We start from the raw sequence: 19,923 nt of genomic DNA on the forward strand, positions 1-19,923 counted from the left end.
CACCTCTGCATGGTACTTATAAATATCACGCAAACATCTTTCCAACGTTTCTCAAATTGAGTCAAATCAGGGTTGACACGATTCTCTCTCCAGTCACTTGAGGAAAGAGAGGTGCTGCTCGACGCTAAGAGGCTGCTGCGGAGGACAGAGTGCTGTTATGCTAGCTGCACTAATGCGCGACCACGTAAAGCAGAAGAGAGCAGAGCATGCTCGAGTGGCTTCTCAGTGAGGTCCTTTCATCAAACTGAAGGTTAAGCTGTCTGAGACGTGCTGAGAGCTCTTCATTTAGGTGCGGAAAAGGTCAAAGACCTTAGACATGGCTACGGTACCAAAGAGCATTCTGGAAGGAAAAACAATAACTGTAAAACGGTGACAAACTAAACCATCCAAATCGCATGCCGTCGACAAGTTTGATGAGAAACAAACTGCTGTGATGCATTTAAATTAACGGTTCAACAAAATTTAACGTATAACATTATTTATTCACTCTATGTTGTTTCAACAAGTGTTTTGCATCTTTTGATGTTGACAGTCCTGTGAACTATAAGGAGATTGCAAAAGCTGAATAACAAAAAGATTTACACAGGAAAATAACACCACAGGGGTGCAAAGTGACATGAGTATGATAAAAAATGACACCTTTTGTGGTAAAATCTTATTTTAAACGCACAAAGGTCAACAATTCCTTGACCCTCATATTATAGGCTTGTACAGTACAGAATTGCGTTTAATAAAGAACAAGTATTCAAAAGACAACATGTCCACTTCAGGATTTTGTAGTGGCACTAGATGTCGTTCTCCATTGCATAAACCCGCAAACTTCTCAAACAGTGTGAATTTCTGTTTCTCCCACATCCAATTTTCCTCCCTCTTGCTCCCTAGTCAAAAATTTGCATATTACTATTACGCTATGATAACAACTGCATAATAATCTAATTAGACTAACTGCAAGAGAGCGGGCTTGAAAATTTTTATAGGCATAGCGGAGGAAGCCGTCATTATTTCACAATCGCTCTCAGAGTTTTTTATGCAATTTGGAAGAACCCTGAAATCTTGAGCTATGTGAATACATTAGTGAAGACTGTATGCACTGAAGTTTCCAATTTAGCTTTGATTTCTCTCTATAATATGCTAATGACAGCAGATAATAGTTTAGCGGCAATCATTGGGTAAAATAGTTGGAGAAGACCAAACTTGGACTGAATGCAGACAAAGTCAGGTGATGGTTACTTCAGAAAGACATTTTTCTAAACTCCAAAAAGAAATAAATGCGTCACAGGTTAAGGAAAAGTGGGAAAGCGTGTGATATTTTTTGCCCGGAAGAGCATGAAATAATGCCTATATGGCAGTGGTTCACTTTGCGGCCCCCCATATAAAGACTTGTAATCTTAAACTTAGAATTTTGATTAAACCAAAAACATATTCAGTTACACAATCCAGGAACATCAATTCTTTTGATTGGTGGTCTTATTTTTCTGATGTTTGATTGCATAAAATCTATGATACATTTCTAGATTTCATAAAATGCCACAAAATCTTTGGCCCCCCTGGATCCGTCTTGGGGTCCCCCAGGGGGCCACGGCCCCCAGTTTGAGAACCACTGCTATAGGGATTATTCATCACAAACTGAATATAAATTTACTCACCCTCAAATTATTACAAACCTGCATAAATTTCTTTGTTCTGTTGAACAAAGATATTTGGAAAAATGTTAGCAAGTTTAAAGTCTGGGACATCATTGACTACCATAGTAGGAAAAATGATTGTATATTATTTTGTTCTGTTGAACACAAAATGAGATATTTTGGAGAATGTAGGAAAGCAAACAGTTGTGGGGCACCTTTGACTACCATTTTAATTTTTCCTACTGTGGTAGTCAATGACGTCTCGGAACTGAAAATTGCTAACATTCTTCCAAATATCTTTCTCTTTGTTCATGAGAACAAAGTAATTTTTACAGATTTGGAACAATTTGAGGGTGAGTAAATGAAGAAAGAATTTTTATTCTTGGGTGAACTATCCCTTTAACAAGCAAAAAATGTGGCACACCTAAGGATCATGGGTAGTAGATCAGAGAGAAATATGCTTATTAAATAACTGCATCTGTCTTGCAATACCGCATCTCTGAAAGCAAACAGTTTTAACTCAGTATTCTTGTTTGGATTGACATTCAAATCCTGCAGCAGTAAACTAATTATAAAACAAGGAAGTTATTGACGAGAGCAAAAGGGGGTGGGGTTAAACCTCAATATTGACACTAATAGTTTGCAGCATTAATAAAAGCAGATTGAATATTTTACCTATTTAACCAATAAAATGTCAAATCCATTTTAAAAAGAATGACATTCATCAACCATGGCATCTTATTTACATTCTTTGGGGCAGGTTTCCATTTCTTTACAGTAAGAGGTCATAGGTCAGATGCAAATGCTGACTTACATCCATTTAATCGCAAATACACTGATGGCAAAACAGTGGAAAACACATCCATATGAAGCTCTACAGCAAATACATCCAATAAAAAAACGAGGGCCACCTGCCCATAAAGTACCAAGGTGAAAGCATTTCAGTTCCATTTCTTTTTTATAATGGCACTGATGCACTGCGGACATCAGTCACAACCCCGCTGACAGGTTAACCAGTTTGGGAAACAAGGTTAACACGCTAGCCACCCGCTGACTAAAGCTGCTGCAACCAATTTTGTGTGGGATGACTGCACAAATATCGTCCCGCTCGTAACATCCACCTCGTGACAGACCACTGCTTAATGGCTGTGATTATTTGAAATAAACCCCTTTAAATCTAAACGTGCATTTTTGCTGGAACAGCGATAAAAACACACACACGTTTTTGGCTTTTAATCCATTTTGTGCATCATTAACCGGCAGGAACTAACACCTTCCGTGTGTCAGTGCAGATTTGTAGCGTAATACATCTCTTTGACTTTATCTACTGACTGCTCTGAGCCCCAGTCGCCTGTTACGCGGGGACTGATTGCTCTCTGTGTCCTTCTCCTCTATCTGTTTTCCCTGCTCACAACCCCTGTCCCCCTCCGCAACCGTCCCGACTTGCTGCGGGAGCACAGACATAATTCAATACAGCGCTGCAGTCACTGTTGCTTACTACTCCTGCCGAGACAAAGCTATACAGGTACTGCTGCGTTTCAGACAAGCAAATGCATCAAAATAAGACACAAATGAACCATGAGTTCTTTGACCTTTAAAGGGATAGTTCACCCAAAAATACCCTCGAGTTGTTCCAGACCTGTATAAATTTAATTGTTTGGTTTAAGACAGAGAAAGATGTTTGGAAGAATGCTTGTAACCAAACAGTTCTTGGTCACCATTGACTACCATAGTCTACCAAATGACAATGGTAGTCAATGGTGGCCAAGAAGTGTTGGGTTACAAGCATTCTTCCAAATATCTTTCTCTCTGTCAGAACAAAGAAATTTATACAGATTTGGAACAACTTGAGGGTGAGTAAATGATGACAGAACTTTCATTTTTGGGTGAACCGTTCCTTTACATTGTTAATGTTCAGTTCATCTTAGTTTTAAAGAAAGAGCATTTCATCTCACGTTTTTCAGTTGTGGATAATACTTCACACGCTGAGCTCTGATGACAATTAGATTGGATTAAGAATGCAAATGACTCCACTTTTGTTAAACATCGCATCTGGATTTGATTTAAGATTCAATTACCTATAAAGAACAGCTTTCTCAGTTTACTGACAAATGCACGCACTCTTTAGGGACTTCTGCGTCGGCTCAAATCAGTTTCAAACCGCTCCAAATGTTCTGATCAGAGTTTACAGCAGAATGAAAATCGTACAATGTCAAATGAAATAAATGCTGAAACACTTCTAACAACAACTTCACAACACCTGTGTTACAACTTCTAAATAATCATGCACATTCATATATATACGGTTACCTCGGATGTCCAAATTTCAGGAAATGAAAAAAAAAACCACGGTACTTTGTAAATGACTAAATACACTTTTTCAAACTTTTATTGGTTAGATGTTTGCAAAACCCAGTGACAAGGTTACAAGATTCAAAGTTTCAGGAGGACGGCAGCGATGTCAGTGTGCAGACAAGTTTTGACTAATAAAGCACTGTTTGACCAAACAGAAAATAAAAAAGTTCACAGTACAGCATAGAGCTGGTATTAGATTCGAAGTAAAATGTGTAAAAAGAGAAGATTATTACATAATCCAAAAGTTTCGCATTCTTCAGCAAAACTCTTTTTACTTTTTAACCAAGAGCTGTAACTGTAATTTCACATGTCTATCGTAGCCAAACTGGAACTGTAAATTATTGCTTTTCTGTCTCTTTCAAACATTTATTTTCCAACCTCTACAGTCAGATAACCCCACCAAAAAAAAAGGTCAAGGCTTGCTAGCGCATAACAGAGTTTCATTTAAAACCGGCTAATGGCTGAAAGTATCAAATACTACTGGGAACATCTTATTATGCAGACGATTAAGAAAAGTGACTCACTTAACTGCAGCACCTCAGGTAAATTTGGCCATTTTTATTTATAACCTTTCAAAAATCCCACTTCACAGTAAATGAAATATTCAATACATTCACTACTGTCACCAAAAGGAATTGCAAGGTACTTCAAAACATGTTTTCAGAACACCCCCCATATGCCAGAAACTGACAGTCCACCCATTGGTTGGGCCAAAACTGGGATATTGAATATTCTTTAACCTCAATTTCAAATTAGTCTCACATACTGTTTCATCAACCTTTGTTTGCCCACTACAAATCATCAATACGTGCCACTCGGTGGCACTTGCCATCAATAGTAGCTGGTAACATCTGTGACCTCCGAGCAATGGTCAAACACTCACCAGCCTTTTCCTCTTGTCCTGTTCCGTCGGAGGCTCTTCATCGTCCGTCAGCTTCGGCTCTTCAAAGTGACTCATCAGCATGCAACTAGAGGACAGGAAACCAGAGAGGTTGTTAGGTGGAGAAGCACGCGTGCATGCGTGTAAAAGCGAGCTGGCACGAAGCAGAGAAATGACATTCATGTTACACATCATTTTTTAAATTGCCGTCCTTTTCCTTGCGCACCGACTGTGTAAACTCTCACTCCATTTATGAATGCTATTTTGACACTCCGCTGAAGTATGTATGAGATTGTGTATCCACCCGGCCTGGAAATGATAAAATGCCTCCGGTAAGAGTATGGCACCTCATCCTAAAGTCATGAATTATTGGCCGCCCTGCATATCATTCACGTTTCATGAGCAGCTTACGACACCAAGCGAACAATAAAAAACAATGACACGGTATAGTGATACAGTATGATGGTGTAATGAGGCGTCTTATATTTAAAGCATTAACCTTGTGTACAAAATGAAATTGCTTACAGACACGCTTTCCATTGCTTCAGTGTTATGTATCAGATGGGAAAACGCTAAAATGTTAACCACCAAAAATGCTTTTAAAATCTTTTAAATTATTTCTGTAGTGTCCAGTCTTTTCTTTATAGAGAAAATAGGCTCAAAATCTTGCCTACATGAATTTTAAAAAGAAAAAAGCAGCACACAAAATGATGCTGGTCATAAAGTCATAATGTAAAAAAGGCATACATTTTGTTTCCGTATGCAAATACTGTGCGTCAAAAAAGCGAGATTTCAGTTTTTGTCCCTGTTATATTTATCACACATAATTGTACAAAATGTAAAACACTTTGAGTCCTACTGTATGTGTTTTTGTCAAATGAAATACAGTTTATTGACTTAATCGCTTAAAATGTTCGATGAAATATTATACAGAAATACTAAATACGTTATCAATTATGTGAAGATAAAATCTCACTGCTTAAAATGAACATTTTTCGTTTCCATTATCAGTCTAGTGAATCTGCAATGTTTCGTGAATCACTACTATAAGTATAAAACAGACATTCCATTAAATAATCTCTCTTGATGTCAAGTGTGATTTTGGTGGTGCCAGCATTGAGGAGGTGCCATTAAACACTGTAACATGACAGTGTGTGCCATTGGTTCCAGGTCATTAGGCAGGAGAAGAGTCATTAGAGAGAAAGAGAGAATGAAGCTTACTCTTTAAAGGTGCTGGTCTCAGGGTCTTCTGTCATAACATCGTGCAGTGCCTCCACGCTGATGTTAACAATCCCGCAGAACTTGTCCTGGATCACGCTGAGAAATGATCACAGTGGAAAACGTTAGTCCTTTTATTATACAAAACTCTAAGAGATGCATATGAGCAATGACACTACTGTCACAGGCATATTATTTAATATTTTGGGTTATTCGCACCTCATCTTTGCATGGCTGCGGACAGGAGTGTTAAAATACCCAAACGCCTGTAGCCAATGCTAAAATTAATACTACAGCTTTGTGAACCTGCAAGTGAAAATTGAGCCGAAATTTGAACGTCATTGTACATAAAATCCTTCTACATGATGTAAATAACATTCTGTGAAAATATAATCTTGATATCTTTAATACTGACTGAGTGATGCCATGTCAAAGACTGAAATCAATGTTTAGGAAGCCTACTTTCTGAACTTTCTTGCAAAATAATACAGTATACTGTCAATAAATCATTCATTTCAGTATTATACTGTATGTGAAAATGTCAATATTTGATCTCGAAATTTACAGCGATAAACACTAGGGGTATGCCGATTCAAGGTTTTCCTTTACCGCTCCAATTCCTGAAGGATCGGCCGATACCGATCCGATACTAGTACTGCTTTTTCCTGATAAGTGTAGAATTGCATGTACAGTATTTCATTGTATTGAACAAAACTATCACGTATTTATGAAAGTTGACTGAACATAATGATATATGCTTTATAATGTAGCGCAATCATTTTTTTCAAAGTAAAAACAAAGTACAGATACTTGAAAAATGTACATGAGTAAAAGCGAAAATATTTCACTACTGTACATTACACATTGCCCATCCCGGGTGCACAATGATGTGCTTAATGGATCAGCTTCTCTACACGTATTGCGCATTCTGGGAGCTGGTTGATGCGCTTCATTCATTCTCTTATTTACACGTACTGTGTCCCGGGCACAGAATGATGCACTTAATACATCCGCCTTGATGCGCTTAACGCACCTTCTTCTGAAGTTACAACACAAAGGTAAGAGATATGTTATACATAAATTGCATTGCATCCTTCCAACATTTTACTGAGCCTTTTAATCAGAGGTTTAAAAAAGAGTTACTGTGTGTGAGTCACGCGTTTTACTCAGACTGCTTCCAATGCTTTAATCTAAGAAATCCATCAGTGATTACCAACTCCAGCAAAATACAATCCTTTTAAACAAAACCAAAGAATCTTATCTAGTGATTACGCAGAATAATTAAAACATTGGAACATCTTGGAAAGAGTAGCGTCCTGACTGTCACCGAACACTAGAGTATGCTGCATGGAGAGTGACAGATGACAGCAGTAGCAGAGTTTTCATGAACTTAATGATCTTTTGTTTTCTCCTCACATATAGCTATCGTATGACATAAGAAAATGTTCAAATTTAGTGCATAATAACTCTTACAGTGGCTATCGACGCGATACCGATCCAGAGTATTGATAAATAAAAACACCATACAGCAAAAAACATGACTATGGCAGGCTATGACTACTTTAATGCTCCTAATATCATGATTAGATTTTGAGATTTTAGCCTGGATTTCACAGACTGGGTCACATACTGTATACTATTGATCTTAGTACTTTAAATAAAAGTGACATATTAACCTAAAGCTTAATACTATGTGAAATACAATGGCATAATATGTCCAAAAGAACAAATAAAACTACCGGTCACTATACAGGTGCTGGTCAATTAGAATATCATCAAAAAGTTGATTTATTTCACTAATTCCATTCAAAAAGTGAAACTTGTATATTATATTCATTCATTACACACAGACTGATATATTTCAAATGTTTATTTCTTTTAATTTGATGATTATAACTGACAACTAATGAAAATCCCAAATTCAGTATCTCAGAAAATTAGAATATTACTTAAGACCAATACAAAGAAAGGATTTTTAGAAATCTTGGCCAACTGAAAAGTATGAAGATGAAAAGTATGAGCATGTACAGCACTCAATACTTAGTTGGGGCTCCTTTTGCCTGAATTACTGCAGCAATGCGGCGTGGCATGGAGTGGATCAGTCTGTGGCACTGCTCAGGTGTTATGAGAGGCCAGGTTGCTCTGATAGTGGCCTTCAGCTCTTCTGCATTGTTGGGTCTGGCATATCGCATCTTCCTCTTCACAATACCCCATAGATTTTCTGTGGGGTTAAGGTCAGGCGAGTTTGCTGGCCAATTAAGAACAGGGATACCATGGTCCTTAAACCAGGTACTGGTAGCTTTGGCACTGTGTGCAGGTGCCAAGTCCTGTTGGAAAATGAAATCTGCATCTCCATAAAGTTGGTCAGCAGCAGGAAGCATCACAAGCGTCTCGCCTGGGCTAAAGACAAAAAGGACTGGACTGCTGCTGAGTGGTCCAAAGTTATGTTCTCTGATGAAAGTAAATTTTGCATTTCCTTTGGAAATCAGGGTCCCAGAGTCTGGAGGAAGAGAGGAGAGGCACAGAATCCACGTTGCTTGAGGTCCAGTGTAAAGTTTCCACTATACAAATTTCACTTTTTGAATGGAATTAGTGAAATAAATCAACTTTTTGATGATATTCTAATTATATGACCAGCACCTGTATATCAGTATTGTCAAAAGCCTTGATATAATAAACAAAATTATTGATTCCGTGTTCATTTTACACATATGATATTTTCATAAATAATAATTTAGCAACTTTTGTTTTAAGAGCCACAATGGTTACAAACTTTTTCTGTCTCACTACACTCATATTTTGAAAACAAATTTATTGTGTAGTTGTAATGGTGTTATTCAATGGCCAAAAAAAAAGAGAAAACACAAAATTAAACAATATGTAGATTTTGTTGATTTCTTATTTATCTAACAGATATTGCAATAATATTGTTATCAAGATTTTTTGACCACAATAATCGCGTTGTGAAATACATGATATGTGAAAGGCCTAATTACAAGCAACAGTATCTGCATTAATGCTTTTCCATGACTCACATTTTGCACAAGAAAGTCCATTTGACCATTCGCTAAAAATTGTACTAAACATACAGTATGAGAGCACAAAGCACAATGTGGCACCAATACACTTTGCTTGAATTTAGTATCGACAACCAGGTAACCCCAGTACCTGTACTGGGCATTGAAATGTATACTGTATATGAGATAAAAAAGCTTTTAGATTAAATACTGTTAATGAGTTATATTTTTAGGAAAAAACAAGATTTTCGTCTAGAAAAAAGATGGACACTAATGGAAAGCGACTTTTTAGCCTAGAAACGTCTTCAATCTTAAACGCTTTTGCAAAGAGAACATAATCATAAGCTTAACAGCAATCCTCATCTAACTGACTGTTAAAATGTAGAGTACACTCATGGGATCTGAACATTAGAACACATACATAATCTGAGACAGTTATTGCCAATAACTCTAAAGACATTCATTAGATGAAAGGCTTTATGCAGGAGAGCTTTATGCTTTGTGACGCAGCACTGGTGGGCATTTAAATGCATTCACAACCTTAAATTCAAGCTATGTTTGACATTCGCACATCCTATGGTCCTGGCCTTATGTGTTCTTTATAAATCCTAGCGCACTTCTTTCCTATCACGTGTGCCCGAGCCAAATTTCCTGTCACCACATCCTTCCATATAACCCTCCTAAACCTGCCGCCAATGTCTGATACAAATTGGTTCATTCATCACATATAAGAACTGAAACACATGACATTCCTCCACTTTCCACTTAGAAGCATGTGAAGATTCTTCTGTCACTTTGGATCTGTTCACGTGCGGCATTCGATGAAAAGCCAGATAAGGAAGGTCAGTGCAACATCTGAAAAACATTGCTGGCTGAAATGAAGCAGTCAATACCGTTTCAGGAGCAAAGCAATCAGATCTCTGCTTTGGTGAAATGGAGGCACATGATGAGGTATTGTAGCTGTTAAGGGAGAGGGGCAGAACCGATACGACTTAATAACAAGAAATCGTTCAGGAATGAAAGGAGGCTTGTGTGAAATTACGACGTGACATGACGTGTCGCCTTACGTCACCCGTCCTCGGTGGGGAATTTAGTGATTCCTTAATCCAAAAAGAAAAGTGCTCGTATTTTAACATATCCCCCTCTTGCTAACCTCAGAGATGTGACATTTTCAGCAATGCAAAATCATTCAGAAATGCTGACTAAAAATACTTTGTAAACCCGTCAAGCTAAGCAAATATAAGAATATGCGAAAGCCAATTACAACATTGCCTGCAGATGTCCCATAAATAAACCTAAACAGACTCCTCGGGTATACATTTAATAAAGTTTACTTTAAAATGACTTTTTGTAGCATAATAGAGGGTAGCATCTTATCTCAATCCAATGATATTAAAGCTACAAGAAGCGTAGCAGTAACCATCAAAGACGCTACATATTAAAGATCTCTTATCACTCAGCTTGGAGCAGAATAAAAGGCCTGGACTTTACCAAACCAGCAGTTTTGGGTAATTTAACCTGCAAAATCACTCATTTGTTTAGCCACATGATGGGGTCATGTATGTCCTGGCACAATGTCTAAGATCAAATGTACATTTTTCTCCCCATTTAAACGCACAATGTTTGTCCAGTTTTTTGGCACTAAAGAGTTTTTCACCACTGGTCATGTCTCATCTCTACAACAATGAAATGGTGGAGTTAAAATGTAAGAGAGTTGATATATATATTACGAAATCTAAAAATAACACGTTTTTGCAGCTTAGTTTTAATAAATGCTCTTTTGGAGTGAGAAAGAAAGTTTTGCGTTTGTTTGTATGGTACTATCAAGACATTTCAAAAGCTTAAAGTGATTTCTACATGTCATAATATGTCATCTACATGCCTTTTATGACAAATGACATATGAGACTAAGGGGACAAGCAATGCACACTAAAGACATTTTTAAAGAAAAAGCAATGTAAACAAATATACATATTTATAACAGAGCTTTAAAGATCTTATCTTAAGATATCGGCAGACAAACACCAATATCATTATTCAAAGCTGGCCCAACTTGGTCCAGTGTATGAAATTTAGCGGCATCTAGCGGTGAGGTTGCGAATTGCAACCAATGGCTCACTCCACCCCTCCGCCCTCTCTTTCGAAGCACTACGGTGGCTGACACAGAACTAAGATGTTATCACGTTTTCGCTTCTTTGCCGAAGGAGATAATATATCTACGAAACGGGCTCTGTACAGCACAGGGCTCTAGACTCATTTTTCCCACTGGTTGCACTGGTGCGACCCACTTTCTCAGTTCGTCGCACCAACTTACAATTTGATCGCACCCTTTTTTATAGTAATTTATATAATATTCAGCTATCCACATTCCCCTGCATAACTTGTATATAACACCATATAATTTGTATATAGCACATCTGTACATACAATATACTGCCTATTGTCCTTTTGTCTAGTATTGTCCTTTTTGCCAAATGTGTATTGTCTCTCACATATTTATTGTTTACGTTTTGTTACCTGTGCCTTGTCACTTTTTTAACCTGTATGTGCACTGGAAGCTTCTATCACTAAGACAAACTCCTTGTGTGTCCAAGCACACTTGGCAATAAAGCTCTTTCTGATTCTGATTCTGATAAAGACCTTGCATAATGACCTCAGTTGATGAATCGTTCTGTTAATTTGTCACTGTCTTTTAAAATAGTCGGCTATAGACCACTTCATATTTGCGCTTTAACACTTGCGAGCCCAATAAATCCAAAATAAATGCAAAGAAACGTTGTATTTGTTATTTTATACAGTTGTTATTATTTAGTTTTATATTCAAGTTATATATTGGCTATGAAATGATCTGACACAAATATAACCTGTCACTCTTCACAATCCTTATTTATTGCCCTCTTTACAAAAAGCTGTAATTTTGCCACTGTCTTCTTTATTTTTACCGCATAAAATTAAATTTAATTAGCTAGCTCAAAACTCAAAAGTAACTCAGAACTAAATTATTATATACAGTATGTACTTTACTACACATTGTCATAAACTTTAAATACTTAATCTTACTAACCACTCTTGTTAAATGGTCTAAGAACGCTTGTGTTCTGAGGTGTTTTGAGTGACGGACTTGATGGGTTCAGACAGTGAGTCTCGTGATTTCAGTGTTTGATATATGAGTTGTTTCAACAAAATGAATCGGTTCAAATGAGTTATTACGTCGCGAATCAGACATTAGCGGACATTGGCGCGCACATTGTTTTTCACAGCTGTTAGGACATCGCAAAAGATAGAAGTTAACATGGAAAACACTTCATTGGACTTCATTTTGATTAAAATGTGAGGGAGAGAGACAGTTCAGAAACCAATGTGTTCGACTTCATTAAGTGCTGCACAGAATGATCTGAATATGACATCAATAGCTACGTTTAAATGGACACATCGGATTGAATTTAATCAGATTGTGCAATCTGAATGTAGTGTTTACATGAAAGGTAAATTAAGTGATCTGATTGATGTGCGTGTTTACATGACAAGCTTCAAATCCGATATAATCTGCTGACATGCGCACACTGATACCCACTAAAACAGTGTTTTAAAGCACATGTCGTGTATATTTTATTTTACAAATGGCACGAACTAGACAAAACTACCAAGACCCACCAGAGCGTCTGCTGGCAAACAATAATTAAAATAAATGTTTAGCAACAGCTAATACCGAACTTTAGAAGTGATAATATGCGGATTCATATATCAGCATTAACGGTAAACAGAGACGGGCGCGGTGGACGCGGGTATCATTATAATATTCACAAAACAGCTACTCAAACAATGTTGTAAGCATAGATGTATTTATTTTATGTCACAGACACCAGCATAATAACGTACAATTCAAACCGCAAAATAATGTCTACATATCAATGAAGCAAGGTCGTAACAATGACTTAACATGGTAAAAACAGTTAATCTTTCCAAAGCACATGTAAGTAAACGATAAATAAAATACTGTAAATGTTCGGTAGCCTACTACGAATATAAGTGAAATTTTATGATTAGATATTTTAGCCTACAGTATGTCTGTACATGTCGTGTTTAAAAAGGAACTGAGAAACTGCGGTTAAAAACTCACTCACAGGGAAACAGTTAAGACATTTTAAATGCATAGAAACATTCATGTTCATTTAGAGATGACAAGCATATGGAAATTTGTAACGCTTTGTCAGATTTATGGTGTTTGGTTTCTTTAGCAACAGCTGCTCCGTTCCGTGCGTCATACGCCCTTACGTCTGTACGAGCCAGCGTCGTCTTTGCACATGCGCACATTTTCCTACTTCGGTTTTTAATCTGATCAAGTGTTTACATGTCCTATCAAGCGGATTACAAACGGCATAAACCACCCCTTACAATCCGACTGAAATTTCAATCGGCTTGGGCATTTTTAATCTGACTGACGTGTTTATATGGAGCGTTTTCATTCGGATTGGATTTTTAATCGGATTACACTGGTCCATGTAAATGCAGCTACTGTTCAGTGAGAGCGTTTTAAAAGCATATGGAGCACTCTGTCCCGCGATGCTGTTTCGGTCTGCGCAACACCGAATGAAGTCAAACACACGCTTTAGTTTGGAGACAGAGGGAGTGCACGAGCTCTCTGCTCGCTCTTTCCTGCACTAATCACAAGCGCATCATTCACCACTCGTAAATCACATTAAATGTTAAAATAAATCTTTGGCGTGGCAAAAATTCGTTTTACGCACTCGCACCAATGCGACCCTGTGAAATTTGACCTCGCACGTTATAAAAAACGGTCGCATTTGCGAGCATTTTGGTCGCAGTCTAGAGCCCTGCAGCAGTTTGTCCATTTAGGGCTACTGTAGAAAACAACATGGTGAAGTCCATGCAAGGGGACCCGCAGCGTATTTTGATGGAAATAACTCATTCTAAGGTAAGAGAAACATAACGCTTCATTATGTAAGGTCTTTATACATCTCTGAAGACATAGGTATGTATGTTATATTACATTTCTGTCAACAGACCTTTAAAGGTCTTATTTGAGCACATAGAAAAATGATCTTTCCGTGTATCTTTCTGCCATTTCTGTCGCGGCTGCACGGACAGAAATTATTCCATTACTATTGTCATCGTAAGTTTTTCTGCTTTCCAAATAACTGCAGCACAGACAAATGTATGGTTTCAATGCCGTCATCACCCGTTGTTAAGCTCGATTAGGGGGCGAAATTATATGTGACGAATTTCGCCTGCGAGAAGAAACATTCAGTGTCTGGAACATTGCAGTAAAGCCACAAGTGTTTGTTCAGAAACAGTGCAGTCAGACTCGAGCAAATAGAATAGTAAATAGCAGGATGAGTGGATGCCATTCAGAATCCACTGAATGCCTGTGAAAATTAATATGCTGTGCCTGGTTTCATGCGAGGCTGTCGGCGCGGCTAAATATCCTTTCAGACTCAGCCTTCATCATTTTCTCTGAGTCGCTCAAGTCCAAAACAGATTAAAAAACAATCATTTGAAAAGGGATTGTGGCAGAGCACAATTCGCTCCTAAAATAAGTATGTATATTGCAATATTCTAATGCAGCGTTTATTAAAATGGCTCTAAGTTGGGCTGCATGATTTGGCCGAAAACTTTAAACTGAAAAAAAAAAGTGGTTTGTCCAGCGATGTGAGGCGTTTAACATCTCGTCGTTCTGCCGATTTAATGTCAAGGCTGGGAGTTGCAAAAAATTCAAGAACCCAGATACAGTATCTTTGTATCGCATTTTGCAACTTCAATTTTATTTTGATTAATTGCTTAGTACTAAAAATGTTTTCGCATATTATGACTGTGAGATGAGAGATGTTAAGCAGAAAGTCACTCTTGAATTCTATGATATGGAAAAACACAGTTCCACATTCTTTCAAATCTCCCCTCCTGTGTTTGACAGGAATCCGTCTGTCATATTGTTTTGAAATGACTTGAGGATGCGTAAATGTGCAAAATTTCACTTTTGTATGATCTTTCCCTGTTTGTATGCGAGCAGAAAGCACAATGTGCCAATAATAAAGAGAACACCAATCATGCCTCTGTGCTTCAGAGACCGAGGCTCAGAGAGTTCGCTCGGCCTCAAGTATCCAACAAAGCGTGATAACACATGACTATTCTGCTCCCCCTGCAGACTCTGTCTCGAGCCTCTTTTGTACATCACAGCAAAGCCCCGAGACCCAGAGAAGCAAAACAAGGCCATGATGGAGCTGTCATATGCCACTGCTTGGGGTGGGAGAGAGATTGACAATGAAGGGCTCTGGTATTGATGTCATTATTGATCTCATAGAACAGTGGCTTGTACGATCAATCTCAATGAAATAAGGTGACAACAGACCTGCCGCCGCATTGTAGTTCATTCAAATCGCCGATGTCGCCCCATAATCCGAGGCTTCGCGGTGGGCACACGCATAGACGGATATGCATGTACAATGTGCGAATGCATGCAATAGATAAGACAAACCGGGAGTGTGAAATGATTTGGCGACAAACAGGCAACAGAGGGTCTAAACATGAGCGTGCATGTAGGGACATGCTGATGTGCTTTCATGCAACCTGATTCAACATTTTCTATTGTAATGAGAAATGTGAAGAGTTTCTATTTCCTCGAGAGAAGTTTTAAGCTATGTTTATTTGTAATATTTACTTCCTTTTTAATGTAACACGCTAGGCACATGAAAGGGTCTTTCTCAAGGAACCACTGAAACATCATGGCAGTACATTTTTTTGTTATAAAACATATGTTTTGGTAACATAAAAAAATAATAAACATACTGTAATTGTGTTTTCTACCACGCGCAAACCATAATTTAACATAGGAATGAATTATTTATGCATTTTATTTCTCTTTTTGCTGAAATTCTCATTACCATAACACGTCCTGATTTCTGAGTGCATTATATGTTGTAATTTAAACTGTAAAAATAAACCGTTCTGAAAAAACAATTCGATGCTCTACGAGATGTTCTCAAATGACAAAAAAATAATTGACAGAACATTCACGTATAATAAAAATGAAGAAATATTGAAAAAAATAGAAGTGTCCATGACTGATATTCTCATCCTCTGTAACATGTTCCAAGGACGGTTTACACATACACAAAGATATTTACATTAATTTTGATCTTATTTGAAGAAACACATCTACCAGTACCTTTCAAATGGCTAACAGGTTAACTGTCACTGAGACCTCTATTTTGTACTCTAATCTTCAACTGCTTTTTTGCTATTAAACAGAGCTTGTTGAGAATGTCATGCCTGCGATGACTTCTGTATGAACACTTCTTCCAGCTCAGTTTATATAAATGGGCTGGAAATTAAGCTTTGAGAACATTAAAGACATAGTAGTACTGTCTATGTTACACCCGCTTTAAAATCTGGCCTCAAGAATTTCGCATAAAAATAATTTAAAGCACAGGAAAAGGCCAAGATAAATTGAACTGTAAAACGTGTTATTTTAAATGACATGTAATATTACAGGTAAAATGACTCATTTCCCTTCACGGGAAATCTGACAGCTGATATCATGATCGTATGCAAATGACAGCCCCATACATAATAGCGCTACCATACAGGTTACTTTTTATAACAAGACACGTAATCTCGCCGTGTGACAAGGCACGATAATGGAAGCATTGCTGACATCCGTCGCCCGACCCAAGAGATACCAACCGGTGTGCCGAGTGATATTGCGTAACGTTGCTTTTTAAAGCGAAATGTCAAGTCGTTTGTAGAAATTTTACAATTTGTACAGCTTTCCGACCTAATGCTGTATACAAGCCTGAGAGATCTACATGCAAATGTGACAGGAAGAAGCTGCAGCGTTTGTAAGATGACTAACCCGTTTTCAGACGGTAAAAGTGACAGGAGAGCCAGAGCAGAAAGCTTCCTCCTCTCGGGCTGGGTGATGTTGTCCATGCGGTCTACCCACATTTCAATCATGTTTCCTAAGAGCTGGTCTGCCTGTGACAAACAAGAGATAAACATTTTCATTTCATATTTAAAGTGCAAAAAATTGACTCATGCCTTTCCAACCCGTATGACTTTCTTCAACAGAAACCAAACTAAGATACTTTAAAGACCTCTTTTGCGATGAAAAGTTTTTAATGTTGTTTATACGTTTGTGTGGTGTTTTTAATATTCTTTAAGACAAACCATGTGCAAATTTACACTTTGAAACCATTGCGGAGTATTTTCTTCACCAAAGACAATAAAAAAATGCCATTTGAAACTGCTCTGGTTAATGACATCATTACCCTGTAACCAATCACATCAACTCATTTGACCCCTGTGGATCAGCAGTTTGAGGCATAAATATGCAAAGACGGCGCATATATTCGGGCTAAAATGATCGCTGCACTGCTGTGTCAGCTCTCAGTTTCACTTTCAGTTTTAGCAGCGTCTGGAACTGCTGGCGGGGATAGACTAATGCTGGGGCCACACCAAAAGATAATCGGGCCGATTTCTCCCCTTCCGACAGTCCTGGGTAAAGTCCCAATGATCTTAAACGTCTCTAAAGATTCTCTTATAAGATTTCCCTGTGGTGTGATGTGTGTTAAGAGTGAATGAACCTGATCGGAAGAACATCGGAGCCGCCCCGAATCTTAAACGGTAGTGGTTGGAGTCCGAGTGTGCGGATGCTTTAAGGTGGTACAGAAAAAATAGGTCCAGTGGAGCTAGCGGAAACAGTAGACTCTTACGGGTGATAATGTCAGCAGCTATTTTTTACAAAACTGTATTAATATTCTTTTTTAATTACTGTGAAGACATAAATACAACAATATTTGAGTTGCAATAAAATTATATCTAGTGCTGTTCCACCTTAAATCTTTAGACGACGCTGCTTGAGCAATTTCTCAACGATGAATAATATTTTTAAAATGACATAAAAGGTTATATGTACACATTTGTTTATATTGAACGCATATATAATAAACAAAGCTTACAGTGAAATAATAACTTATTCTGAAATCTCGAGAGAATTTGCGAGATTTCCTGTGTTCACAGTCAGGACTCGGTTTGAAAATCTGTTGGTGTGTGTGGTGTGCTTTCTTTGTCACATCACGGCGCACCACACATTACAGGAGCAAAATGCTTTTTTCTCCTCATGTTTGTGGTCTCTCACCGTTTAAAACTCTTATAAGACTTAAAAAAAATCTTTTGGTGTGGCCCCAGCATTAATGAAACTGAGGTGTAGAGTTACTAGAGTTACTAAGCTATTTTAAGGCAAAATGTCAAAGAAAAAACGTTTAAATGTGTAATTTTGATGGTCAACGATTAATTTTAAGGAGTAAAATTAGCGACCACAGGGTGAATTTAAATATTCACGCTGCACTTTTTTTAAAACAAAGAAAATAAATGGCGACCAGGAGGTCATATAAAATACTTTTTTTTAGAACTTTCCAGCTTGTAGTCACCATCGAAAAAACTCCTTTTTTATTTAACAGACAAAAGAAAAGCACCCAGGTCTGCAATGAAACGCTGACAGAATTTTCATTTATGTGGGAACTATCCCTTTAACCAGTGCATTAAGTGATGCACACGGTGAAAACAAGATTAATACACCCGCCACAAGATAAAAGGAAAAACATTAGGGCGCTTCGAGTTGCCTGACAGGGTTAATATATTAAAACCTCCAACTTTCAAGTTATTTGGCTGATACTGTAAATAATGGAATCTCAGTGGGATAGATATTTCTGGGACTGAAGAAATTATGGAGAATAGTGAGATATGCTGAGACGGCGATAGTGCCAACGAGTTCAATTATTTAGCAAGTAGGGGTGCTAGAGATGCAGCGCAGGGGTGAGAGAAAAAGACTCGATGTGGGCGTCTGACTCCACAGGGACCAAATTACAGTAAGATCTGCTACCGCAAAAAACACAACGCAGAGCTGAAGCTCGAGAATTTTTGCTTATGATCCTTTCAGTGCAATGAATTTGACCTTGACACATAGTTAAAATTTATTCATTTCATTTGTCTTTGTAATGGATGCTATTTCTGTAAATCGGCCAATCAGCATCCAGGACCAGAACTAGCCTCTTTTTTTTTTTAATGATTAAGTGCCATTCGCTGGTTTATCTGGCAAGCAGATGCCGGCGGGCTGGCAGTCATCCTCACCTCCTGGTTGAATTCTGCAGCCATCTGTGTGAGAAGGGAAGTGAAAAAGCCTGAATTCTGCAGGAGAATGCGACCCGTCACCCCCAGGTGTGTAGACATGACCACCGGGTACCTCTGCAGTCAAACACACAAGTATTTATAAGCACTGAAAACAAGAAACGGTTTCACTGCTGATACTGTAGAATCATATAGTGTTCAGACTTACTTCGCCTTCAACAATTCCTCGTATCACAGACGGCAGAAGAGGCTGAAACATATGGGAGCCCAGTATAGGACTTACTTTAATGGCACTTTCAACAACCTGCAGGAGAAAAATATATTGAACATTTCATTTCATATAGCAAATTCATTGAAAGTAGGCACGGGTTAAAATGGAATGTTCAGCTCAGAAATGGATCACACAACCTCCAACGCTGTGAAAAGCAGACATATGGGACCGGGGAGCAGGGTTGGAGGAAGCATTATATTTATATGCTGAACTGCGGTTACAAAAAAACGGCAAAGACTTCTAGGGAGTGAGCTGATGATGTGTGTGTGTAGAAAGCTTATATTTAAATGCTAAGGTTTGATGTTTAACTGTTTATCCAAAGTGTGAGTCATACCGTGCCTCTGTGCCTTAGCATTTAAATCATATTTTATGCTATGTATATACAAGTATATTCAAAGGTACTTTTGATATATT

General features: G+C 37.9%; 1 protein-coding gene across 2 annotated transcripts in view; it reads right to left on the bottom strand.

The window, feature by feature from the left end:
• ipo11 (importin 11) overlaps positions 1-19,923 on the bottom strand; it is a 148,136-nt gene that overhangs the window by 21,116 nt on the left and 107,097 nt on the right. For both annotated transcript variants that reach the window (XM_057356365.1, XM_057356366.1), the window contains 5 exons: positions 19,447-19,542; positions 19,242-19,355; positions 16,966-17,087; positions 6,082-6,177; positions 4,864-4,948 (listed from right to left, as the gene is read on the bottom strand). In XM_057356365.1, the coding sequence (XP_057212348.1) occupies positions 4,864-4,948; positions 6,082-6,177; positions 16,966-17,087; positions 19,242-19,355; positions 19,447-19,542 (513 nt within the window). The remainder of the gene's footprint in view (positions 1-4,863; positions 4,949-6,081; positions 6,178-16,965; positions 17,088-19,241; positions 19,356-19,446; positions 19,543-19,923) is intronic.

Source organism: Triplophysa rosa, linkage group LG17 (assembly GCF_024868665.1).
Source record: "Triplophysa rosa linkage group LG17, Trosa_1v2, whole genome shotgun sequence".
In the NCBI taxonomy this organism is placed as follows: domain Eukaryota; kingdom Metazoa; phylum Chordata; class Actinopteri; order Cypriniformes; family Nemacheilidae; genus Triplophysa; species Triplophysa rosa.